The sequence below is a fragment of the Trachypithecus francoisi genome, unplaced genomic scaffold (genome assembly GCF_009764315.1).
Source record: "Trachypithecus francoisi isolate TF-2019V2 unplaced genomic scaffold, Tfra_2.0 Contig01440, whole genome shotgun sequence".
Classification (NCBI taxonomy): domain Eukaryota; kingdom Metazoa; phylum Chordata; class Mammalia; order Primates; family Cercopithecidae; genus Trachypithecus; species Trachypithecus francoisi.
Genome location: NW_022681431.1, coordinates 6,026,741 through 6,053,475, shown reverse-complemented (window position 1 = coordinate 6,053,475; position 26,735 = coordinate 6,026,741). Strand labels below are relative to the sequence as shown.

At 37.7% G+C, this 26,735-nt stretch overlaps 1 protein-coding gene across 3 annotated transcripts in view; it reads left to right on the top strand.

The window, feature by feature from the left end:
* PSD3 (pleckstrin and Sec7 domain containing 3) overlaps positions 1–26,735 on the top strand; it is a 565,834-nt gene that overhangs the window by 443,709 nt on the left and 95,390 nt on the right. For all 3 annotated transcript variants that reach the window (XM_033226836.1, XM_033226855.1, XM_033226845.1), the window contains one exon: positions 13,677–13,870. In XM_033226836.1, the coding sequence (XP_033082727.1) occupies positions 13,677–13,870 (194 nt within the window). The remainder of the gene's footprint in view (positions 1–13,676; positions 13,871–26,735) is intronic.

Sequence of the window (26,735 nt, the reverse complement as noted above, 5' to 3'; positions counted from 1 at the left end):
TTACCTTGATATAAAATTATTTGATTTTCTTGAAAAAAGATAACTCATGGTAATTTCCTTTTTTGCAATGGCTTACCATGTTAAATAACTATCCTTAATCCCTAGTGAATGTAGATATATAAAATTGTTAATCAGAGTAGTGTTTCTCAATAGTAGATGTAGATAAATGAAGGAAAACTTTCTTGCTTGAGTAAGTTATTTGGGATGAAGACATTTATGAAGGAACTTTAAAATGAAAGTAATTTTCATTTTAAACTTCAAAATAGCCATCTATAGGTTGACAATCATTACTCACAAGCAAACTAAGGCAAGAAGGAGTTGCTGCTGTGCCTCTTGAAATACTAGAATAACATTCCCAGTGTCATTGCTATCTGTGGGACTATACTCATAGTCCTAATATGGCAGATACTACAGCATACTGGACTCTTGGTAAACTAATAAGCTGGACAATGGTATAGATAAAACAGATATTTTAAATATATAACCAAAAATTTAATTTGAGTGTGTGCAGAGAGAGGTAGGGAGCTTGGCATTTAGGGTCATAAGTAAAGAGAACTCACCATGGAAAAATTTGAAAAATTATTTGCGTGAGATACTTGACTATAAAGAAGGAGTAATGCATTCATTTATTGTTGGGAGAAACAGAAGGAATAAAACTCAGTTCTGCGTTTGAGGTGCTCATACAATTAAATGTCTTTTCTAGATACTCATTACACCTCATTGAAATACTAGAATGAGATTTAATGTTCTTATTGTCATTGCTATCTGTTTCACTCTACTCAAATTCCTAACATGCCTGATACTGCATCATGCTGGACTCTTGGTAAGGTAATAATGCTAATATTAATACTGGCATAACAAACTTACAAGACAATCTATATGAAGAATAACTAAGATTAAATCTGTATATGTATAGTGATCATGTAAAGGATATTATTAGTTTGATTGTTCTATTTATATTCAGTGAAGACACCCTGACTGTAAGAAAAGAAACAGAAATGCCATAGTTAAGAAAAATTGACCATTAACTTGAAATACTAAAGAATTGAGATCACTTAATTTTGTTAGCTATTGATTATATTAAAAATATTGATTATATTAAAAATAAAGTATTTTTAATTAAAAATTGTTAGCTAAAAATGATATTGAACATGGATTGATCTTTTGGATTTTGGTATTTAAAGAAAAAAGGTTTTCAGTGGTTAAAATTAGGGAAGACTTGCAATGGTTTCAGCGTGTCTGCAGAGTTCATGTGCTGGAAACTTAATCCCCAATGCAAAAGTGTTAGGAAGTAGCACCTAATTAGAGACTGGTAGGTCATAAGGGAAAAGGGCTCTGCAGTAATTAATGGATTAATGTTATCATGGGAGTGGGTTAGTTATCATGAGAGTAGTTTTGTTACAAAAGCAACTGTGATCCCCGACTTGCTCTTTTGCGCTTTCTTGACCTTCTGCCGCACTAGGAGAAGGGTAGCAAAGCACATGAGAGCAGGTGGGGTCAGAGAAGACCCCAGCAAGAAGGCCCTCAGCAGATGCAGGCCCCTTACTTGACTTGGAACTTCCAGCCTCCAATACTGTAAGAAATAAATCTCTGTTCATTTCAAAGTATGCAGTTCTTGGAATTCTGTTATAACAACCCGAAACACACTATGACAGAAAATTGGTACTGAGAACTAGGGCTGTTGCTATAACAATAAGCTGAAAATGTGGAAGGAGCTTGGAACTGGGTAATGCATAGAAGCTGGAACAGTTGTGAACTGAATGCTAGAAAAAGCCTAGATTGCTGCAAATGGAGCACCCCTGGCAGTTCAGTGAGGGCTCAGGAGAAAACAAGAAATTTAAGGACCATCTGGAACTTCTTAAGTTACATTATTTAAGTGATCATGATTGGAATGTTAGTAGAACCGTGGACAGTAAAGTCCATTTTGATGAGGTCTCAGGTAGAAATGAAGAACAAGGTGTTTGAAACTGGAGTAAAGACAGTCCTTGTTATAATGTCACGGAGAACTTGGCTGAATTGAATTCTTGCCCAAGGGCTTTATGGAATGCAGAGCAAGGAGCTAAGATACCTGGTGCAATAAATTTCAAAGCAAAATATTGATGGAGTTAAGTAGCTACTTTTAACCGCATAGAGTAAGATATGAGAGGAATGACTTAAAGATAGAATGATAATTAAAGGAGAAGCAGAACAAAGATTTTGAAAATGTTCAACCTGGCCTTACGAAGAATGATAAAGCATGTTTGGGAAAGCAAACCACGGTTGTGACCAAGCAACCATTTGCAAAGGATATTGATGTGGATACAAGAGATCAAGACAATGGGAGAATAACCCCCAAATACATTTCAGAGATCTTTGAGGGTGCCCATTCTGTCACAGTGCCAGAAGTCTAGGAGGGCAGAATGGTTTCAAGGGATGGGCCCAGGGTGCCCTCCACCAGAGCCCCCTCAGTTCTCTGTTCCCTGCATTCTGGCACAGCATTCCTTGGCCACCCCAGCCATGGTGTATGCAGGTCTAGCTACAGCTCAGCCCACTGTTCTAGGAAATACAAGCCATAAACCTTAGCAGCATCCACGTGGTGCTAATTCTGCAGGCTCACAGAATGTAAAAGTTGTAGAGGCATGGCTTTCTTTACCTAGATTTCAAAAGATGTCATGGGGTATTCCATGAGAGCTGCTGGGTGGTCTGAGCCCAGCGAAGTCATAGGGTTGGGGCTACCTGAGGCCTTGGGGGCCCATCACCAATTCCAGTATTCCCAGGATTTGGGACATCAAAGGAAACTATTCTCCAGCTTTAAGTCTTAATGTTGTTTTCCCTATTTGGTTTTAGAGTTGGGTTTTGTTAATTCTTTCTTCTTGCCTATATCTCCCTTTTGGAATGGGAGCATCTATATCTGTCTCACCATAGTATTTGAAGTAGATAACTTGTTTTGATTTCACAGGCCCACAGCTGGTGGGGAATTTGCCTAAGGATGAATCATGCCTCAAATTGACCTGTATCTGATTTAGGTGAGAGTTTGGACTTCGGACTTCTGAGTTGGTGCTAGAAAGAGTTAAAACTAGGGTCATTGTGATGAAATGAATGTATTTCAGAGACCACAGGCAGAACACTATGGTTTGAATATGTCCCCCAACAGTTAGACAAGGCTTCATAAGAGGTGATTAGGTCATAAGGGCTTTGAATGGATTAATGTTGTTATTGCAGGAGTCGGTTTCTTATAAAAGCAAGTTCATAGCCCTCTTGCTGTCTCACACTTTCTTGTCCTTGCACCTTCCACAATGGGATGATGCAGCAAGAGAGTCCCTCATCAGATTCAGGACCCTCGACTTTGGACTTCCCAGTCTCCAAAACTGTAAGAAATAAGTCTCCATTCGTTATAAACTACTCGGCCAGTGGAATTCTGTTTTAGCAACACACAGTGGACTAGGACAGCTCTCTCATATAGCTCTGTGAAATGTAATTTGATCAAGAACCTGAATCATATCTCATACTTAACATTTAATCTGAGCTCACACTTAACATTTAAGTACGTGTTTTCTCAGCTGAACTCAGGTGTATAGGAAACTGGAAAGATTTGACACCCAGTTCTTAGCTTTAAAGGCCAAATTTTTTAAAAAATGACAATACATTGTTTGCTTCATGTCAAGTGGCATCTCTCTTGATGATGAGATTGAGATGGATACTTAGACATTTTAAGGGTTTTATTGTGGAAAGTTTTAATATTTCTAAATATGATGAAAGTGATGGACTTTACAAATATTGTTATCTTCGTTTCACATTATCTTCAACTTCAGAATATTCAGAGCAGACAGGTTGGTGAGCAGATGGAATGTGATTATGTTAGTAGCCTACTTGTCCTAAAGCATTTTTAGAATCACTGAGGAGCAAAGATTTATGGAGGCTGGGATGTAAAGAAAGGATTTTTCTTAGTATGCGAAGGATAGAGAGTTTTATATCCTCTATGTCAATTGCTAAGTGCTGGATGTTTGATGAGGAGTGACACAAGATGAAATATAATAAATATCGTTTCTGAATGATTTTTAGTATGTATATGAGGAACATTTTAGACAGTAGTTGTTTCATTGAACATTTACATACTCATACATTATAATATATACATATATGTATATTTTTTAAAGGTGAGAAAATTTAGCCAGATCAAGAAGACTGACGGAAGCTATTTTTAGTTGCCCGTTAAAAATTTTCCAGTAGATCTTTTGGAAATACCTAACATCTGGCTTGACCCCAGTGTATTTTCAGAAACTTGTTAACCATTGGTTAAGTTTGTCTTGGTTTGGAAAGCATACTACAATCATTGTACATATGGTCAGATCCTTTATTTAGAAAGCCAAGTTACTAGCCTACATCTTTCTCATATCTGGCAGCATTTTTCTTAGTATTAAAAGGCTAGTGATGAAGCCTAACATCTTTAATAAAAGCATAGTCTCTTTTTTACTTTTAGGATTCCTGTGTCAAAATAAAGTATTTTTAGAGAATAGAATGTAATTCATATTTTCAGCAGAATTTTAAAGTTTAACTACATGCTTTCTTTTTTATTTTTGGTAAGTGACAGAGATCCATTTTAAACTCATCCTGCCTCGTGGTATAATGTGATGTGGTATGATAGAAACCCCATGATAACTCAGCACATTTTTTTATAAGTTCATTCTTCACTTTATTTTCCTACAATCATCTGATCACAGTATTGAGATGTGAGCCACCTTAGTGTTCTGCCCCTGCATTCAACCACCACCTTTATTTTTTAAACTGCATTATTGAGGTATAATTTTTATACCATCAAATTCACCCACTTAAGTGTACCGATTTTATGGTACACCAGTGTTTGTAACTTTGCACAGTTGTGTAACAACCACCATAGTTTATCACCCCATTGCCATCATCCAACAAGGATTTCTTGCATTTATAATTTAGCATATTTGATACAGACTCTTTCCTCCTCTCTGATCCTATATTGCTTTGTAAACAACTCTGTGGAGACGTAGAGTATTTTATAAAAAATGTGTTACCCAGTGTTTTGTGTATCTCTTTCCCCTACTGGATGGTGAACCCCTCGAGGGGTCTTAATCATCATGATATCGGCACTGCCTAGCACACACTGCCTGGCAACTTAGAGCTCCTTTTCATCACTACTCAGCTGGCCCTGATGCCCAGGAATACCAGTTCCCAAGCTTTGCTTCCTGGAGGAGAGCAGGGATATGGTAACATCTAGCTTCTAGGCTGGTTGTAAGGTCAGGAAATTAAGTTACAGGGATCATGGTAATGGTTGCCAGTGCAAGGTGGAGTTTGGGACCTGATTTATATCCCCTACCCTTCTGTAATGTTCTGGCTAGAGGAGTGTATACACAGAGCAGAGTGATGAGTGAAATGAAGTCAAGCCTTTGCTCTGTAATGCAAAGTGTAAGGCACCCGCAGAAAGTTATATTGAGAATGTGATTGGGACCTGAATGGCCACCAGGCCTGCTGAGCCTGCCAGCCTAAGCGTATTACAGGCTGTGCAATCAGAACTAAAGGAGTAGAGGTGAGCTCTGCCCCACTGGGTTTGCCACACAGTAAGGCAGAAGGGATAGAGTGCTTTGCCTGATGTTAATGAAGTAGTGGGGGCAAGTGTCGAGTTTCCCTTTTGAGACACTCAAAGGTGGGTCAGTGGGGCTAATTAGTTCTGCTTCCTAAATAGGAGAGAACAGGGGTTTATTCTGCCATCTTCCCTCCAGTCTCCTAATGTGTTAGTCCATTCTCCTGCCGCTATAAAGAACTGCGCAAGACTGGGTAATTTATAAAGGAAAGAGGTTTAATTGACTTACCGTTCCGCAGAGGTGGGAAGGCCTCAGGAAACTTACGGTCATGGCAGAAGGGGAAGCAAACACGTCCTTCTTCACATGGTGGCAGGAAGGAGAAGAATGAGAGCCGAGTTGAAGGGGAAGGGCCTTATCAAATCCTCAGATCTCATGAGAACTTAATATCAGGAGAATAGCCCGGGAGAAACTGCCCCTATGGTTCAGTTCCCTCCCACTGGCCCCTCCCATGACACTTGGGGATTACAGGAACTACAATGCAAGATGAGATTTGGGTGACATGCCAAACCATGTCAGTTAACAATGTATGCGGTTCTGTTGCTGTGGAAGGTTTGCATGGTAAAACTTGGGGTACCTGATCTATTTCGTGGGGGAGAGGCTTTTTTGCAGCATTTAGCCTAAACTTAATCAGCATACGTTTCCATTTAGGGTCAGTGCTATAGAGACACACGGGATCTCCTGATCTTTTCTTGTGGTTATTTATTGGTCTGTATCAACAGAGTTCTACAATCATGGACTACCAGAACTAGAATGGATTCAAGACTACAGTCTACTTCCGAGAGCTGTTTTTTGAAAGTGAATGGGGATTTCAGAGACCTCTCTACTCATCCTGGGCTCCCACTCCATGGACAGGCTTTGCATGGCTTGTATTTACTGACTTAGAGCAAGCTTCAAATTTTACATATGAGGAGGCCAAGATCTAGGGAGATGCTGCAGCTTATTCAGGATCACAGTGAAGTTTATGGAAGAGCAAGTACTGATTCACAGTTGTCCCAGTTTTTCTTCTCTAGGGCACACTCCCATCTGCAAAAGTGATAAAATTAATCTGAAGCTATGGTGAGGTAGCATCTAAGTATATCCGTTTCCTTTGGCTGCCATAACAAAATGCCACAAATGGGCTTAAAAAACACAGATTTATTGTCTCGTGGTTCTTGATCACTGAGATCAAGGTGAAAATAGGGTTGGTTCCTACTGAAGACCATGAGAGGGAGTCTCCTCCATGCCTCTGTCCTCTCCTGTGGTAGATTCAGGGTCTTCCTTCTGTATGTGTGTATCTGTGTCCAGATGTCTCCCTTTAATAAGGACATCAGTATTGTTGGATAAGGGCCCACTCTAATGACTTCATTGTAATTTAATCATCTTATTTCCAAACAAGGTCATGTTCATACGTGCTGAAAGTTAGTACTTTAATTTCTCTTATGGGGACTGAATTAAACCCGTAACACTAAGACTAGAGCAATAAAAGGGAAATGGGGCAAAATGGTGGACTAGGAAGCTCCAGGCCCTTGTTTTCTTAGGGAAACATTCCATAAACAAGTAAGACTATCTGAAAGAACTTCAAATGTGCTCTGAAAACCAAAGATGTACAGCAACCAGGCAAACTCTGAATTTAAAAAAAAAAAAAAAAAACATTTAAAACAGTAGGAAATTCAAAGCAATGTTACTTGTCCTTGCCCAAGTCCCTCCGCAGCATGGTATAGCATAGTCCTAAAGAAGCAGCCCAATTGCTTACTCCCTCTCTTGGGATGCAAGGAAGAGAGTGGGACTTGATTACAATATTCTGGCCTGTCTGTGGACTGCCCACGTGACTGGTTTCTATTTTGCCTAAAGTAGGGATCTAAGAGGGAATGGTGGCATAGTTTGGATCTCAGACTGGCATAAGCCACAGAAGGCAGTGGTTGATGCCATGGCACCTGATGCTGTACTTTCCCCATTGTATGTTCTTGGAACCTTTCCCAGAAAGGTCAAGTAGTTGACCTTAGCTACTTGGGGTTTTTTCTTGGCTTTCTTTTTTTAATACCAATGTCATGCTGTTTTGATTACAGTAGCTTTATATTCTGCAGTCAAAAAATGATGCCTCCAGCCTTGATTTTTTGCTCAAGATTGCTTTGGCTATTTGGAGTAGTTTCTAGTTTCCTACAAATTTTAGTATTTTTTTCTATCCCTATTAAAAAAGACATTGGAATTTGGTTAGTAGGTATATTTTAACAATATTAATTCTTCCAGTTCATTAACATGGGATTTTTTTTCCATTTATTTGTGTCTTTTTCAATGTTTTATGGTTTTCAGTGTACAGTTCTTCACCTCCTTGCTTGAATTTATTCCTACTTTTTTTTTTTTTTAATGCTTTTGGAAGTGGGATTGTTTTCTTAATTCTTTGAGTAGTTAGGGTACAAAAATGCTACTCATTTTTGTGTGTTGATTTTATAATCTAAAACTTTACTGACTTTAGCAGTTCTAACAGTTGTCGGGGAGGGGTAGTTTTTACGATTTTTCTATATATAAGATTATGCTAGCATCAGAGACAGTTTCACTTCCTTTTTTTTTTCCTTGCCTAATTGCTCTAAAACTTCCAAAACTATGTTGAACAAAAGTGGTGAGACTAGGCATTCTTGCCTTGTTTTTGGTCTTAGAGGAAAAACATTCCACCTTGACTGTTGAATATGGTGTTAGCTGTGGGCTGTAACAGTACTGGATTTTTTTTTTTTTTTTTTTTTTTTTTTTTTTTTTTTTTTTTTTGAGATGGAGTCTTGCTCTATCACCCAGGCTGGAGTGCAGTGGTATAATCTCGGCTCACTGCAACCTCTACCTGCCGGGTTCAAGAGATTCTCCCGCCTCAGCCTCTCAAGTAGCTGGGATTACAGGCGCCCACCACCACACCCAGCTAATATTTGTATTTTTACTAGAGATGGAGTTTCACCATTTTGGCCAAGCTGGTCTTGAACTCCTGCCCTCGTGATCCACCCATTCAGACTGTAGCAAAGGAATAAGTTTTCCACCTAAACACTGTAATAAGAGTGAGAAAAAAAAAGCTGACCCATAACTTTGGAAACCAGTGTAAGACAAAAGAAATGTACACAAACACTGTACTCTAGGAGATAAATTCGTTCCTCGCATAGGTATAGGCTAGCAATATTGGAACTCTTTTATATGTTTACTAGGATTGAACAAATCAATATAGTGCAGATCATGAGAGCCAGGTTTCTCACTGTTGAAGATGTACAGATAAGCAAGTGGGGGAAGGCTGGAATGAACCTTGTGCTGGCTTCAGTTTGGTGATGTTCATATGAATTAATTGGGATAGATGGCTGGATACACAAATATAGATGTGTGTATACATATGAGTATACTTACATATACAGTCATACATCACTTCATAACAGTCATATGTTCTGAGAACTGTGTCATTAGGTGAATTCATCATTGTGTGAACATCATGTGTACTATATGGCATAGCTTATTGCTCCTAGGCTATAATCCTGTATAGCTTCTTACTGTGCAAATACTGTAGGCAGTTGTAACACAATGGTACTTGTATATCTAAACAGAAAATAAACAGTACCCAAAAAAATGAACAGTAACAAATATGACATTAAAGATTTTTTTGTAAATGGTAATCCTGTTTAGGGCACTTTACCATGAATGGAGCTTGGAAAACAGGAAGTTGCTCTGACTGGTGAATGGATTTGAAAGCCTAGGACATTACTACACAGTACTGTAGACTTTATAAGCACTGTAAGCTTAGGCTGCAGTAAATGTATTTTTAAAAACCTTTTCTTCAATTATGAATTAACTGTAGCATACTGTAACTTTTTTCCTTCATAAACTTGTCATTTTAACTTTTTGACTTTTTTGTAATAACAGCGTAAAACACATTATACAGCTGTACAAAAACATTTTCTTTATATCTTTATTTTATAAGTAGTTTCCTATTTTTGAAATTTTTGCTTTTTTTTACTTGTAAAAACTTTTTTTTGTTAAAAATTAGAACACATTGGATTTATAGGCTAAGAGTTCAAATAATAAAAATAATTAGAACACAAATACACACACTAGCTTAGGGTCACACAAGGTCAGGATCATCAATATCACTGTCTTTCACCTCATATATTGTTCCACTAGAAGGTCTTCGGGGGCAGTAACATGCATGAAGCTGTCATCTCCTATGATAACAAAGGCGCTTTTTTTTTTTTTTAATTTTACTTTAAGTTCTGGGATACATGTGCAGAACCTGCAGGTTTGTTACATAGGTATACATGTGCCACGGTGGTTTGCTGCACCTATCAACCGATCATCTACGTTTTAAGCCCGCATGCATTAGGTATTTTTCCTAATGCTCTCTCTCCCCTTGCCCTCCACCGCCCCAGTGTTCCCCTCCCCGTTTCCAAATGTTCTCATTGTTCAACTTTCACTTATGAGTGAGAACATGTGGTGTTTGGTTTACTGTTCTTGTGTTAGTTTACTGAGAATGATGATTTCCACCTTCATCCATGTGCCTGCAAAGGAAAGGAACTCGTTCTTTTTTTATGACTGCATAGTATTTCATAGTGTATATGTGCCACATTTTCTTTACCCAATCTGTCATTGGTGGGCATTCGGGTAGGTTCCAAGTCTTTGGTGTTGTAAATAGTGCAAAGCCTTCTTTTGGAACACCTCCTGAAGGACCTGCCTGAGGCTGTTCTACAGTTAACTTTTTTAAAATAAATAAGTGGGATACTCTAACACTGAAAAGCATAGTATAGTAAATACTAGACAATGGGATTTTTTGGCTACATATAATTTTACAGGAGCATATTGTATATTGTATGCTGTCCATCGTTGACCACATGTTGTTATATGATACTTGACTATGTCGGCCTAACTTTCTCTTTTTTTTTTTTTTTTTTTTTTTTTTGAGACGGAGTCTCGCTGTGTTGCCCAGGCTGAAGTGCAGTGGCGCGATCTCGGCTCACTGCAAGCTCCGCCTCCCGGGTTCCCGCCATTCTCCCGCCTCAGCCTCCTGCTGGGACTACAGGCGCCCGCCACCGCGCCGGCTAGTTTTTTTGTATTTTTAGTAGAGACGGGGTTTCACCGTGTTAGCCAGGAGGGTCTCGATCTCCTGACCTCGTGATCCGCCCGCCTCAGCCTCCCAAAGTGCTGGGATTACAGGCTTGAGCCACCGCGCCCGGCCTGCCTAACTTTCTCTATTGAGAGGACCCCAAAGCAATGAGCACACCTAGCCCCTGGTTTTCGTTTCTAAATACTATTCTCCAGTAAAAAGAACCAAGGCTCCTTGGAGAAGTGGTTGATTTCTGGGCCAGGACAAGGGAAATTTAAGATGAGCTTGGAGGCGTTTTGTGGTACCTGAAAGTAAAGAAGTACATTAGAAGATGAAACATGTTCACAGGATGTGGGAGCACACTTTATTATAACTCCCAATGGCCAAAGATGGAAAAATTTAAGCAACAAATTAAATAACAATAGTATTTGTATTTGATTATAACCTAAAGAATAAAACAGATATCTGTGTGTCCATACTTACAGAAGAATTTCAATTAATGAATGTAGAAGATATGAGGGAACCATTAAAATACCATAAATAATAATTGTTACAAGATCCCCTAATGAATGTTAAAGTTAGTGGGTAAAGGAGAATGAGAATATTTGCATAGTTACAAGATATCTCCCCAAAAACACTTACAAAGTTAAATAGTAACTTTACTGTGGAGAAACCTGTGGGACACTACCTTACCCAAGTGATCATGGTTAATTATAACCAGCAATAAAACTTGTATCCCCTGGACCTAATGCACTGAGAAAGGTGCATCAGCTGTATGGAATCTTTCCCACAAAATGCATAACCTCTATCCAGTCATGAGAAAACATAAGAAAAACCTAAACTGAGGATGTTCTACAAGATAACTGACCAATACTCTTTAAAGTGTCACGGTCATAAAGGACAGGGAGAGACTGAGGAGCTGTTACAGACTGGATGATGCTGAAGAGACCTCAGAATGTGCTGTGTGGTCATGGATAGGATCCTAGAATAGAAAACGTAAACTAGCGGAATCCAAATAAAGCCGAGTTTAATTCATTGTGTTAAACTCATGTTAATTTTTTAGTTTTGAAATTTTTGCTATCGTTACTAATATATAAGATTTTAACATTAGGAGAAACTTGGCATAGGGGAATTCTGTCCTTCACAAATCTGAAATTCTTTCAAAATGTAAAACATCAGTTTTTTCTCAGAGTCCAGTTTTATTTTCACATATCTCAAAATTACTGATAAAATACCAATAGAGAAAAAAAAGGTTGTTTTTCTCAGATCACCATCATTATCAAACACTTCTGGTTTTGTGACGTATTTAAAATACATTTTGGTTATTTGCAAACTATGAATCTGACAAAGGTCTAATATTCAGCTTCTATAAGGAACTTAATTCAACAAGCAAAGAACCAAATAACCTCACTAAAAAAGTGGGCAAAGGACGTGAACAGATTCTTCTCAAAAGAAGATGCACAAATGGCCAACAAACATATGAAAAAATGCTCATCACTAATCATCAGAGAAATGCAAATCAAAACCACAGTGAGATACTATCACATACCAGTCATAATGGCTGTTATTAAAAAGGAAAAAATAAAAATAAAAAAAAAAGATGTCAGTGAGGCTGCAGAGAAAAGGGAACACTTAAACATCATTGGTGGGAATGTGAATTAGTTCAGCTACTATGGAAAGCAGTTTTTAAGTACTTTGTTAGAGTACGTAAAAAAGAACTACCATTCAACCCAGCAATCCCATTACTGGTTATATACCTAAAGAAAGATAAATCATTCCACCAGAAAGGCACATGCACTCATTGGTTTATTGCAGCCCTATTTACAATAGCAAAATTATGGCATTAACCTAGGTGCCCTTCGATGGTGAATTGGATAGAGAAAATGTGGTACATAACACACCGTGGAATACTCTGCATCCATAGAAAAAGAATGATATCTTGTCCTTTGCAGCAACATGGATGCAGTTGAAGATTATTATTCTAAGTGAATTAATACAGGAACAGAAAACCAAATACTACCCCTTCTCACTTATAAGTGGAATCTAAACACTGAGTACACATGGACATAAAGATGGGAACAATAGATGCCAAGGACTATTTTTATGGTGGTTGAGAAAGTAGCAGCTATCACATGCCAAAGCACTGTGCATGACACCACCATTCTAATCCATAGTAGCTTTGCCTGGGGTTTTAATATTAGGGACTAGCATGGTTGGTTGGGAGATGTTGTTTACTGTTGTCCATTGGGCTCACTCTAACAGTTTTGCTGTTTTCCGTACACCTAGTTCTATGCTAGACCCTGTAGAAATATGTAAGTCAACATCATGATTCCTGCCAATAAACTCCCATTTGTTTGAAAGAAGAGAAACATGAAAGCATTGTAAAGGGTGAAAAGACTGGCGACTTTAGAGATTTTGTGATCATATCTACATTGTCTCTTCATCATTAAATCTGTGACCTTGTATATTTATTTAGACTCACTGAATCTATTTCCTTATCTGTAATAGAGGATATTAATATCAGTCTTACAAGATATTGCCATGAGCATAACACCTGGCACATAGAATACATTTAACAAATCGTGCCTGTCATTACCATGGTGGTGGCTGTAAAAAGTGATAGACCGGCCGGGCAGGGTGGCTCAAGCTTGTAATCCCAGCACTTTGGGAGGCCGAGGCGGGCGGATCATGAGGTCAGAAGATTGAGACCATCCTGGCTAACACAGTGAAACGCCATCTCTACTAAAAAATACAAAAAAAAACTAGCCGGGCGAGGTGGCGGGCGCCTGTAGTCGCAGCTACTGGGGAGGCTGAGGCAGGAGAATGGCGTGAACCTGGGAGGCGGAGCTTGCAGTGAGCTGAGATCCGGCCACTGCACTCCAGCCTGGGCGGCAGAGCGAGACTCCGTCTCAAAAAAAAAAAAAAAAAAAAAAAAAAAAAATGTGATAGACCATTGGCATACAATGTAGTTTTTTACAGTAAGTAGTTTTTTTCTTTGAATATTATGGTACGTGTTTGACTCAGTCTTTGTGCTTTCTCCCTTTTAGAGATGATGAAGAGAAAAAAAAGTCCCCTTCAGAAAGTACTGAGGAGAAAGTTAATGGAACACATCCAAAGACCATCAGTCGTATTGGAAGTACCACCAACCCATTTTTGGACATTCCTCATGATCCAAATGCTGCTGTGTACAAAAGTGGATTCTTGGCTCGGAAAATTCATGCAGATATGGATGGAAAGAAGAGTAAGTATCATGTGTTGTCATTTTCTGTTTCATTTATTTCATCTTTATGCTCAAAGTGAATTTATCTGAAAGTCAAGGATGAAAAAAATCATGTTTATCTATTAGACATATTCTTGAAATTTGATATGGCCTCTAACCCTAAATTAAAAATCCAATATGGCACCTGCTCTTCTCTAAACAGAATTATAGAACTTTAGAAATGGCAAACTTCTTACAATTTATTCATTCTGTATCCTTTCATTCATTTATTTAGTCATGGTTTCAACAAAAAATACTGACTACCTGCTGTGCCAGGCACTAGGAATACAGTGGTGAGCAAGAGGGACAAGGTTTCTGTCTTCATGAAGTTTACATTTCTGGTGGTTGAGGGAAAGGTTGAATTTGCAATGCATAGAAAAATTAATGGTGTAAGGTCCCAGAGACAAGGAATGGAGGGAGGGAATTCGTATCCAGTGCATATGTGGAACGACTGGCCTTTGAGAAGGTGGACAGGTGAGATGTAGGAGAGCATAGTATAATTAGCTTTGGGAAATTGAAGGAGCCCAATTGGATGGTTTCTGATATCTCTATGAAGTATGAGACATGATTATCTTGATAAATGATGGTGTTTGGAATTTGAGAGGAATGGAGCATGCTTATATAGTTAAAATAATCATAGTACCACTGTTTCTATCTGTGGCTGGATCCTTTTTCTTAATGTGTAGCATATTCTATTAGCTTACAGTTGAGAGAAACATTACAGTGGAGTGGCTTTGACATGGACTTAGCAATGCTGAACAAATTTCTTAATGTTCCCAAGTTCTTTAAGACTACATCCACCATATTTTCTGTGCACCTTATGTACTGGGTTACTAGACTACTTAATTTTATCTCACAACATCATGTCAGAGTTCATATAGGTGTAAGTGACAGCAAGTCAATCCATCTTAGAAAAAGGGCACACTTCAAGATGGGTTGTCACCCGGACATACTCTGCATTTCTATCTCTGCGTGATTTTTTGTGTCAGCATTATTCTTTGGAATGAGGTCCTTTATACATGGTTATTAGCAGCGCTATAGATCGTCTGTTTAATTTTGACACCAAAGAGGATTCTTCTTCTTCCCTAACTTCTACTGTAGTCTGGTCTAGGACAAGATTCTGACTTGTATCACTGAGAGGATGGAATATTATGATTGTCAGCCCCCACTTGCATGCAATGGCAAGAGGAATGAGATACTGGTCTCACAGAATAGGAGTTCTTTCTTTCCAGTGTGCACACCCACCCTTCTTCATACCTTGAATAATGCATTTGCCAAACACTGCAGCTTTCCTTTTACAACCACAAATATACCATCTCTCTGTAACTTGCCTGTCCAGCTGCAGCTTCTGTCTCCAAGGCTAAGATTTGTTGATTGTGTTCATTCCTCTCAGTCGTGTATGGATGGCACTTAAATCTATAGGCTAAGCGAAAAATATGAAAATACAATTGTCCCTTAATATCTGTAGAGGATTGATTCCAGGGCCTCTCACAGGTACCAAAATCCAAGGACACTCAAGTCCCTGATGTAAAATGGCACATAGTATTTGCATGTAACTGATGCATATCCTCCCATATACTTTAAACTATCTCTAGATTACTTATAATATCTAATACTGTGTAAATAGTTATTATGTTGTATTCTTTGGGGAATAATGACAAGGAAGGAAGTCTGTACATATTCCATACAGACACAGTTTTGCAGGGAATATTTTCCATCCACTGTTGGTTGAATCCACAGATGCGGAACCCACAGATATGGAGGGTTGACTGTATCTGACGTACCTCACATAAAGTACTAGAGAAAAAGAAAGAATAATTTCAATTTGAGAAAAGACAAAAAGGGGAAGTATAACAACTGTCACTTATTTAGAGTGTTTATTACATGCTGCTAGTCAGAGATAGCAAAGTTAACCCATGTGAGCATCTTTTCATTGACTCATTTCCTAGCAATGGATTGACTTAATTGGTTAGTTTATTCCAAAGTACCCAGATTCTACTGATGAAATTTTCCTTGTCCACTGTTTTCCTGGACTGAGTGGCCCAGGAAACCTCCTCTATTGGAGGATTCTCCTGGTGGAAGCTCTTCTCCCTCAGCAGCCTAGTACATATGAATGTAGATACAGAACCTGAGGATTGCTTAGCAGTTGAGACATCACAGACACCTTGTACCAGACCAGAAGTTTTCCTGCCAGTATATCTCCTTCGAAGCCTTAGTTAACTGTCTTGAGAATTTCTGGTTGGTCAAGTCAGTTGTAAGTGTCATGGGGCTTTTGTCTTTGTAGCAAGTTAGGAAGTTCTTCCTGTTTTCCAAAGGAACCTGCCTCTGCTTGGTTCTATCTCTGTTCCTGCCTCAGAACAAAAGGGAAAATGTATGGGTGGGTTAAGACGTGCCCATCTCCAGGCTTCTTTCCTGTCAATTGCTTTATCACTGGAGGACTTTTAACCTCTGTTTTTCATGGGGCTATCAGGAGGAACCTGGAAGTTTCAGCTGACTTGAATTCCTCAGGCTCTTCCTGGATATCCCCATTTCAATTTCCCATGGTTTCCAGATCACATTAATGTTAGCAGATAATTCAGCCTTACAATACAGAATGTGCATGACTTCTAATAGTTTACAGAAACTAAAATTCACCAATTTAGAGTATATAGTTTGAGTTTTGAAAAATGTATACGGTTATATAACCATCAACGCAATTAAGATAAATAACATTTCCTTTACCCGAAATAGTTTAATTATACTTTTTGCAGTAATTGCTTCTCCTCTTACTCCCATCCTGTGACAATTATGACAGACAATTATCTGTCTTTGGGTCCTATACTTTTGCCCTTTCTAAAATTGCAATAAATGGAATCATAGGACTGGTTTGTGTCTGACTTCATTCACTTAGTGTTATTCTTTGCAGATTCTTGTATAGTGTTAGGTGTTGTGTGAATTAATAGTTTCTCTTTTCTTATTGCTTAATAAGTATTCCATTATTTGGATATTCCACAGTGTATTGATTTACCAGCTGAGCATTTGGGTTGTTTCCAATTTTGAGCTATTATAAATAAATAAAGCCACTGTGGACATTCACTTACAAGTTTTTGCATGTACATATGATTTCATCTTTTTAGAAGTTACCTAGGAGTAAAAGAGTAAGATGGCTGCACCACGTGCTAAATGTATCTTTATAAGAAATTTCTAAAGTTTCTATATCGTTTTGCATCCCTTAAAACTATATATATATATTATGTCTTCCTGATGATTTGACACCTTTGTCATGAAGTGACATTCCACATCCCTGGTTATATTTCTTATTTTGGAGTCTACTTTGTCTAACATTAATATAGCCACTTTAGTTTCCTTTTAGTTTTTGCATGCTATACACATTTTGTTTCTAGCTTTTTATTGTTAATTTATAATTGTGTCTCTAAAATTGCTTTCTGTTATATGGAACATTGGTGGGTCTTGCTTTTGATTCTAAATCACAATACCTGTCTTTTAATTAGAGTACTTATACCATTTACATTCATAGTAGTTATTGCTATAGTTGACTTTAAATCTGCCATCTTACTGTTGGTCTCTTATTTATTCCATCTGTTTTTTTCCTTTCTTGTGTAGGATTTTTTTTGTGTGTAGTTCTGTTTTTTGTCACTGTTGGCCTATTTGCTATATTTCTTTAATTATTTTAGCATTATCTGCAAGGTTTACAGTATACATCTTTAACCTGTCACAGCTCACCTTCGAATTGTACTGCTTCATTTATAGTTTGAGACCCTTATAGCAGGTTAATTCCCCTTATCTCTTCCTAGCCTTTGTGATGTTGTCCTGTATTTTAATTCTATGTTCTGAAACTTAAAGTAGTTCATTGTTAATATTTTTGCTCAAAAGAGAAACCTTTTTTTACTTTTACCCCCACATACCCTGCTGTCAGGAATTTTTCTCATGTTTTATTGGTGTGAAAATATCTTTATTTTCACCTTAATTTTAGGAATTTATATTTACTGGGTATAGAATTCTTTGGCAAGTTGTTTTTCCTTTCAATACTTAAAGATTATGTTTCATTTTTCCATACCCTGCAGGATTTCAGACAAAAAAGTCTGCTATCATCCTTATCTTTGTTCCTCTGTATCCAAGATGGCTTTTTCCACTACTACGAATGCTGGCAAGGTTTTTCTATCTCTGGTTTTCATCGATTTTGTTATGTGATGTCTTAGTGTGATTTTCTTTATGTTTTCCTTATTTGGTGTTTGTTGGGGTTCTCGCTTTCATAGGTTCGTATTTTTTTCAGCCATTATTTCTTAAAGTACCCACTCCTGTTATGGGATTTGGTTGCTCTATGATACTCAGTGCTATCCCAAGGGTTTACTGAAGCTTTTTCCAATATTTTTAACTCTTTGTCCTTTCAGTACTCTATTTTGATAATTTCTATTCTTCATTTACTTCATTTTTAATTTCATAAACAGCATGTTTATCTTTGAAGTTCAACATGGGTCTATTTTATATCTTACATTTCTCTCCTTATCAGGTTGTTGTTTTTCTGCATGTCCTTGAATATATTTATTCTGTTTATAATTGCTTTTTTAAGGTTCTTCTCTTTGATTCCCTTCCTTTCTGTCATTTCTGGAACTATTGCATTATTTTTTTTTTTCCTTTTTCTTTGCTTTCTTTGTGATTTTTATTTGAGTGCCAGACATTGTGAATTTTCCATCTTTCAGGTGCTTCTTTTAGTTGTATTCATTAAAAAAAAAAAACACACATTGAATTTTCTCCTGGTGTGCAGGTAAGTAACTTGTAGATTAACTGAATTCTTTAGAGACGTGCCTTTACCCTTTGTTCTGGTGGATCCAGAGCAGTCTTTATTCTAGGACTTGTTTATTTCCATTAATGAGGCATTCTTATTCTTCAGCCTCTTTCCAATGCGCCATGTATTACAAAGTATGTCCACTCTGGCTTAAGAAAACATAAGCTCTTCTTATCCCTGTGTGAACTCTTGAAATTGTTCATCCCACAACCTTATTTCCCCCTTTCACTTGTGCTAAGATTGATGCTACAGCCAAGATCAGAGTATCCTCTGCAGGTCTTCAGAGCTATCTGTTTTTGTAATTCTCCCCTCTCTTTTATGCGGCTCTACAAATTCTAGCCCTCTCAACATCACTGAACTCCTTTCTTATCTCCTCAACTCAGCATGATTCACAGGCTCTGTTTAGGTACCCTCTTCCACTATTGGAAGTGAGACGCTTTCTCGAAGCAGTAAGCCAGTCTTAATTCATTTGTTTCTGTCTCTTCAGAATTATAATCCAGTGTTTTCTATTTTGAAATTTCTAAAAACTTTTGTTTTATATACATACATAGACTTTTTAAAGTTATTATAGTAGGGCAGTTTCTATAGCAGTTACTGTTTCATGGGCTTAAGCAGAACTAAGCTGATTTATGATCCCTTTTGTTAAAAAATGTCTTTCCAGTTGCTGCTTTAAGACCTAGTATTTACTGAACTATGAAATTAATAAGGAATTCTAAGCATTCAAGTAAAAGCAAACTGTTTAGTTATATATTTGGAGATGTAGAAAAGCTTTTGTTTCCTTCCCATCTAATCCTCTCCCCCCACAACCTCATTTGTTGAATTTTCAGTCGTGTCTGGTTGAACGGGTTTATCCAAATGTTTAGCTGCTGCTCCTTCTTGGAAACCTACTAGAATGCCTCAGTTGTTTCCGAATGTTTCCGCCGCTTTGAGAGATGGTCACTATAAACAAATTAGAAAAATGTTTTATAGTAAGGTCTTATATAACGTGCTATGAAACACATCAGTTTTTATTTACGTTACATAGAAAAAAATGAAAACAACGGTGGAGCTTTCCTGGAATAGGAGCTTCAAATAATTCTGAGAATCCTACATGCTGCTTTTTGGACACAAAAAGTAGTACTTATTTTCTAAATACTTATTTTGATTAAGCATGTTCACTGTAGCTAGAGCTGTATTACGTTTTTACATATATGCAAACATGGCCAGGTGCTCTGATGACAAATATGACAAAAAGTGTTTTATAAGTGAAGATTTGAATCAAAGCTGTATGGAAAGGTTATTCTCTCTTCAATGCTGATAAACTTGTCTCACATGGACCATTTATTTCACTCGAGATTTGGTGTCTTTTTTTTAATTAACTTTAAATGTTCAGTTTGTCAGACTGCATCCTTGTTTTTAAACCTTGGAGGTTTTCTTCATTTTTTTGCCTTTTAAAGTTATGCTCAGTTCAGAAATTCTGCCTCCAGGAGACAAATTATTGTACCTCTCTGAGAAATATATATTTTTACCAAGACCTATTAAATCTGACATTAAGGGAAAGCTTTGAAAAGTCAAATTTGGAAAACAAAATGCATCTTCTGAGTTTTATCAGATAGAATAAAAAACAATATTCAGTATAAGCTCCTAGTTTTCTCAATCTGATGTAACATACTTGTGGAAATCAAGAAAGAAACTGGCAACAATGTAACCAAAATATAAATGATGTACACGATAATAATAGTGATAATTCAATGATTGCTAAATATTAGAGCTTTATCCTAAGCATTTAATGCATTAATGCATTTAATCTTGGTCCTACAAAGCAGATACTATTATTATCCCCATTTTATAAAGACACTGATCTTAAGCATCTTAACCAAGGATGTAGTAAAGAATAGCAGTGTATCTGGTAGAACAAAAATCTGATTATACCAAACTAATAGCATATTGTTAAAAGCAATTCCGATGAGAACATAGGTTTACCAAATGTTTAAATTCTGCATTTTTTGTGTGTTTGGGACAGTCTGTCACTGTGTAGCAAGTACTTAGATAACTAGAGGTGTCAAGCTAGGGACAGTGAAGCCTGAACATTTGTTTTACTTGGCCAACACAGTGCTGTTTAAACATTAAATTGCATGGATATAGGCATTTTCTGGTTGACCATAGTTTTCACAGCTCCCTGTAGCCTTATACCAAACCTCCTCCTACATTAATTAAGGGGGAGAAAAATAGAAGGGCCATGATGACATTTTCCCAGGTAATAATACATAGATAGGATGATGGGTTGGAAAAGAGAACCCAGAAGCAGCTGTCTCCAGTGCTTATAAAAATTTGATAGATGATATATAAAGTACGTCACATAATTGGAATCAAAAATGCTTCCGTAATTTACGTTGAGAAGTGTGTGTGTGTGTATGTATTCCCCACCTCAGTTCTAACACAAAAACCAGTTTCACGTAGATTAAAGATAAAAATTTGAGAAACAAGGTTCTCAGATTTTTAGAAGAACATATGGGACAATAACTTCATGCCCTTGAGGTAGAAAGTGGATTCTTAAGATTTACAAAAGCAGCTGGGTACAGTGGCTCATAGCTGTAATCCCAGTACTTTGGGAATCCAAGACAGGAGGATCACTTGAGCCCAGGAATTCAAGACCAGCCGGGGCAACATAGCAAGACCTCATCTCTACATAAATATATGCATCCATGTATACATACATATTCTCAAAAACAGTAGAAGAAAATATTGATACTTAAAATTACACCAAAAGTAATGACTTGATATTAAAATGTATTTAAAAACAAAAGACAATTCATGGATTAAGAGAAGATACTTGTAGCATATTACTAATAAAGGATTAGGATTCTTGGTAATATTTATAAAGAAATTTTAATTAGAAAAAAGACGACTTAGTAGAAAAATGGGCACAATTGAATAGGCCATGCTCCGAAAACGAAACTCAGAAGATCAATACATATATGAAGACATTTTCAACCTTATTGATAATCAAGGATATTCATTAAACATATAGGGAAATGTCATTTCACATGTTACCTTGACCAAAATTAAAAATACCAAATGTTGGCAAGGATTTGGAGCAATGGGCCTCTTCTACACTGCGAAAATATTAGTGGTATCATTTGTACTTTGGAAAGCAGTTGGCAGTAATAAAGTTGGAAATGTTTATTCTTATATCTCAGTTAATTAGTCATAAATGTATATATACCTACAGAAACTCTTAGTTTTACAGAAGTCATGTTTATAGCAACATTATAATAGCTCAAAATTTAAAAACTTCAATGTCCATTAATAAGTGATTGAATGGATTTTGTATATCCATATAATTGAAAAGGAAGGAACTAGAGTTCCCCGTATCAACATGGAGGAATCTCACCAGTAGTAATGTTGAATGAAAAAAAGCAGCTTGCAGAAGAATCTGTGTATAACATTTGAAAGTATGCAGACCAATACTGTTTTTAGTAAGAATGCATTCATATATTGAAATCATTAACATAGAATGGTTGTTACTTCTGGAAAGGAAAATAACAGGCAGTCAGTGACAAGCACTCAGTGGTTTCACTATATTGATAATATATATTTTTTACATTTGGTGGTAGTACATGTATACCTACTTTATTACTCTTGATAACCTTTTGAAGTCTTACATGTTTTACATTTTTTTTCTTTCTCTTTTTCTTTTTTTTTTTTTTTTTTTTTTTGAGATGGAGTCTCACTCAGTAACCCAGGCTGGAGTACAGTGGTACATGCAGTCATAGCTCACTGCAGCCTTAGACATCTGGGCTCAGGCAGTCTTCCCACCTCAGCTACCCAAGTAGCTGGGACTACAGTCATATACCACCATGCCCAGCTAATTTTTTTTTCCTTTTTCTTTCTTTCTTTCTTTTTTTTTTTTTTTTTGTGGAGACAGGGTCTCACTATGTTGCCCAGACTGGTCTTGAACTCTTGGCCTCAAACAGTCCTCCTGCCTTGGCTTCCCAGAATGCTGGGATTACAGGCATAAGCCACTGCTCCTGGCCTATAAATAAAATTTTTAAAACTCAGTAGAACATCTGATTGCATGGAAAATTTGGAAACATATAAGGATGTTTTTCTTAAAATCTGCACAGGAAAAATTACAATTAGAAAACTCAATAAACAAAACTTAGTAGTGAGAGAAAACATTGACCAGACACAGTGACTTATGCCTGTAATCCCAGTACTTTGGAAGGCCAAGGCAGAAGGACCCTTTGAGCCCAGGAGTTTGAGACCAGCCTGGACCATATGATTATAGCCATCTCTACAAAAAAATGTTTTGAATGAAAATTGAAAAGAAAAAATGTCTTTGTGATCGCCATCATTATACCATAATTAATAATTTAAAATCTTACCATAATAATAGAATTTTGGTTATTACTCACATTTAGACATGTGAAAGATTTAATTGTGGCACACATTAAAATATAAATACTGTGCAGCTTGATCCCCTGAGAGTACAGATGATAGAAGGTGGGAGGTCAAACTGGATAGAACTAAGAGGGAGCAGGGAGAGAGACCCGTTAAGCTCCTCGTACAGAGAGGAAGTTAGAAGATGCTGCCTGTACTGGGGAAAGAAGAAATCATGTCAGAATAATGTCACTTATTATTCGTCAAATAAATACCTAAGAAAGTGACAACTATGTGAGATGAAAGGTATGTTAATTAGTTTCATCGCGATAATTATTTCACAATTCATTTATAAAAACATCAAACTGTACACTTATGTACAATTTTTATTTGTCAATAACACCTTACTAAAGCTGAGGAAAAAATTTTTCACTAAAACAATAATAATGTGATGCTCCATAAAGCTACACAGGTAATCAATACAGGTACAAATAAAAGCTATGTAAGTATATTGGGAAGATGGAATGGCATAGTGAAGTTTGTTAAATTCTCATCTAGCACAGCACAAAACTGCGAGTGTGTTTACAACCTATTATGACACAGTGGTTGAAGCACGTTGTTTAGGGATATAATGACACGTCATGACTGTGGGAAGTAATTTGTTTCAAAAGGATTTTTGGAAAATGGGAACAGAGGAGCTGAGAAGAAATGAATCAAAAGAGGCTAATTGTGTGGACATATCACTTTAATAATTTAAAAATATTTTAATCACATAGTTTTACAGATTCTTTAGTCATTGTACAGCCCTGGGATTAGTTCTGAATTTGAAATATTAAAATAATTCATCGCTTTTTAAGGAGGTGAGAACTATGTGTGGTTCATCTTTTCAATCTCCTTGTTAATACTGTGGATTTAAAGAGTGGTGTGGAGCACCTTGACAAGGTTGGAGAGGTTCACTCACTTTAGAGGTATTTACACATCTGCCTGTCATCAAAAATTTAGAAAATTTAGTCCCACATGTCAAATTTGAGAAAGTAGATGCTATTCTGAGTCATCCATACTGAAAATAGTTTATAATGGTAATGCAGGCAGAATTCTTTGCTATTGTGTAACATTGGGAACAGCGACACTATAATTAAGAGATAATGAAAGTGAATTTTTTTTTTCCCAAAAGACAGTTGTCTCCTTCTGTTAGAGAAAGACTCTTTAAGTACAGGCAAAGTCAAGTAATTATTTTAAAACTAGGCTAAGGTTTTCCCTTCCCTTGGCACTTGGCTGTTCTCTGGCAGCAGGATGTGTAATGGAGCAGTTAAAGTTGTTAATACAAGGCCGAACAGCAGCACTGTGAGGGCAGCCATGCGGACGCACAGGAACACCTTGTCACGTGACACTCTAGATTTAATGGAATATTAGCTGTTTTAGATAGGAAATACCCCATTCACAATTCAAAATTTAGACTAACAGATTAAGTTCAAGGTTTTTACATTCCGTAATGATGGCTCATGTCTTTAAAATCCATGCTTTCTGGCAATAAAGTTGGTTGAAAGAGGTCCTCCCACATCTTTCTCATCAGAAGCAATACTCTTTTTTCTCAGATGGTGTCTCACTCTGTTGCCCAGGCTGGAGTGCAGTGGCGCAATCTCAGCTCACTGCATCTTCTGTCTCCTGGGTTCAAGCAGTTCTCCTACTGCGGCACCAGAGTAGCGGGAACTACAGATGTGTACCACCATGCCCGGCTAATTTTTGTATTTTTAGCAGAGAGGGGGTTTTGCTCTGTTGGCCAGGCGGGTCTCAAACTTCTGACCTCAGGTGAGCTGCCCATCTCAGCCTCCCAAAGTGCTGGGATTACAGGCGTGAGCCACCGCGCCCAACCGGAAGCAGTACTGTTGTCTGGAAACAATGGAATATAAACTGCCAATCTTACAGCACCAAAAAAATCTGTGTTCAGAATCTCTGAAGTATTTTTTCTGAAAGAGGAATGTACAGTTTTCTCTGTGCCTGTGATTTTTAGACGTTTTTCTATTTTCACGGCTGACTTGTTCTGTTTACCAGTTTGGTTTAATTAACATTTAGGAGAATGAACAAAATAATTCTTGCATCCCTGTTATGGTAATTTAATGCAGTGTGTCAAATTCTTCAATAATCTAATGAAAATCTGAAATTAAAAGTACCGTCGTACTAGTTTCCTAAAGGAATTAATCATGGGGATAAGAATGTATATACAAAAGATGTTATCACTAATGTTAATGGAAATATCAAACTCTGCAAAATGTGTTCTCTTTTTTTCTTTTGTTGAGACAAGGCCTTGCTCTGTCACCCAGGCTGTAGTGCAGTGATGTGTTCTGGGCTCACTGCAACCTCTGCCTCCCAGGCTCAAGCATTCCCCCCCACCTCAGCCTCCTGACTAGCTGGGACCACAGGAATGTGCCATCACACCCCACTAATTTTTGTATTTTTTATAGAGATAGGATTGCGCCATGTTGCCCAGGCTGACCTCAAACTACTGGGCTCAAGTGATCCACCCGACTTGGCCTCCCAAAATGCTGGGATTATAGCGGTGAGCCACCATGCCTGGCCCTCCAAACTCCGTAAAATATCTTAGAGGTTTATTCTGAGCCAGTGTGAACGACCACAGCCTGGGGGAAAAGAAAAAACACAAACCCAAGAACCGTTGAGTAAGTGGTCCTGAGACAGGTTACAGTTTGGTTTTATACATTTTAGGCAGACGAGTTTTAGGTAAAGACATGAATCAGTACCTGAAAGGTATCCATTTTTTCAACCCCAAAAGATGGGCATCTTGAAATGGGGGCTTACAAGTCATAGGTGGGTTTTAGGGATGGTTGAGTTAATTGGTTAAGAGAGTTAAGCTATTGTCTGGAGACTTGAAGAACAGACAGGAATGCTTGACTTGAGGCTGTGGGAGTCACGGTCCTTGTAACATAGTAGAAGCCTCATGAGAAACAGACTATAAATGTCTCTTGTCAGACTTTCGAGGTGTTGGGCTCTCAGCTAATCTCTCCTACATCTGGGAAAGGCCTAGAAAGGGAAGGCCTGGCTGCATTAATGGTGATTCTCCAAAGATGTAAATTTCCCCCACAAAGCATGGCTTTGGAGGGTCATTTCAAAATACGTCAAAGAAATTTATTTTGGGGTAAAATATTTTGATTTCTTTCAGGGTCTGCTATCTGTCATGTGACGCTATACCAGAGTCAGGTTGGGAAGTAAGCTACATTATACCAGGTTCATACAAATCCATTTAATGAAATTTTATGGTTAGGGTGTGACTTCACCCTTGCCTCACATGGTCACATGGCCTTAGGTCTTTTTTTATTTTTTATTTTTAGATGAAGTTTCACTCTTGTTGCCCAGGCTGGGGTGTAGTGGTGCATTCTTGGCTCACTGCAACCTGCGCCTCCCGGGTTCAAGCAATTCTCCTGCCTCAGCCTCCCAAGTAGCTGGAATTACAGGCATGGGCCACCACACCCGGCTAATTTTGTATTTTTAGTAGAGGCAGGTCAGACCATGTTGGTCAGGCTGGTCTCAAACTCCTTACCTCAGGTGATGCACCCGCCTCGGCCTCCCAAAATGCTGGGATTACAGGCGTGAGCCACCATACCCCAATGGCCTTAGGTCTTCTTTCTAATCTGGTATCTTCTTGCCACACAGTCTGTTTTGATCAGTCTTATGATCTCCATTTTA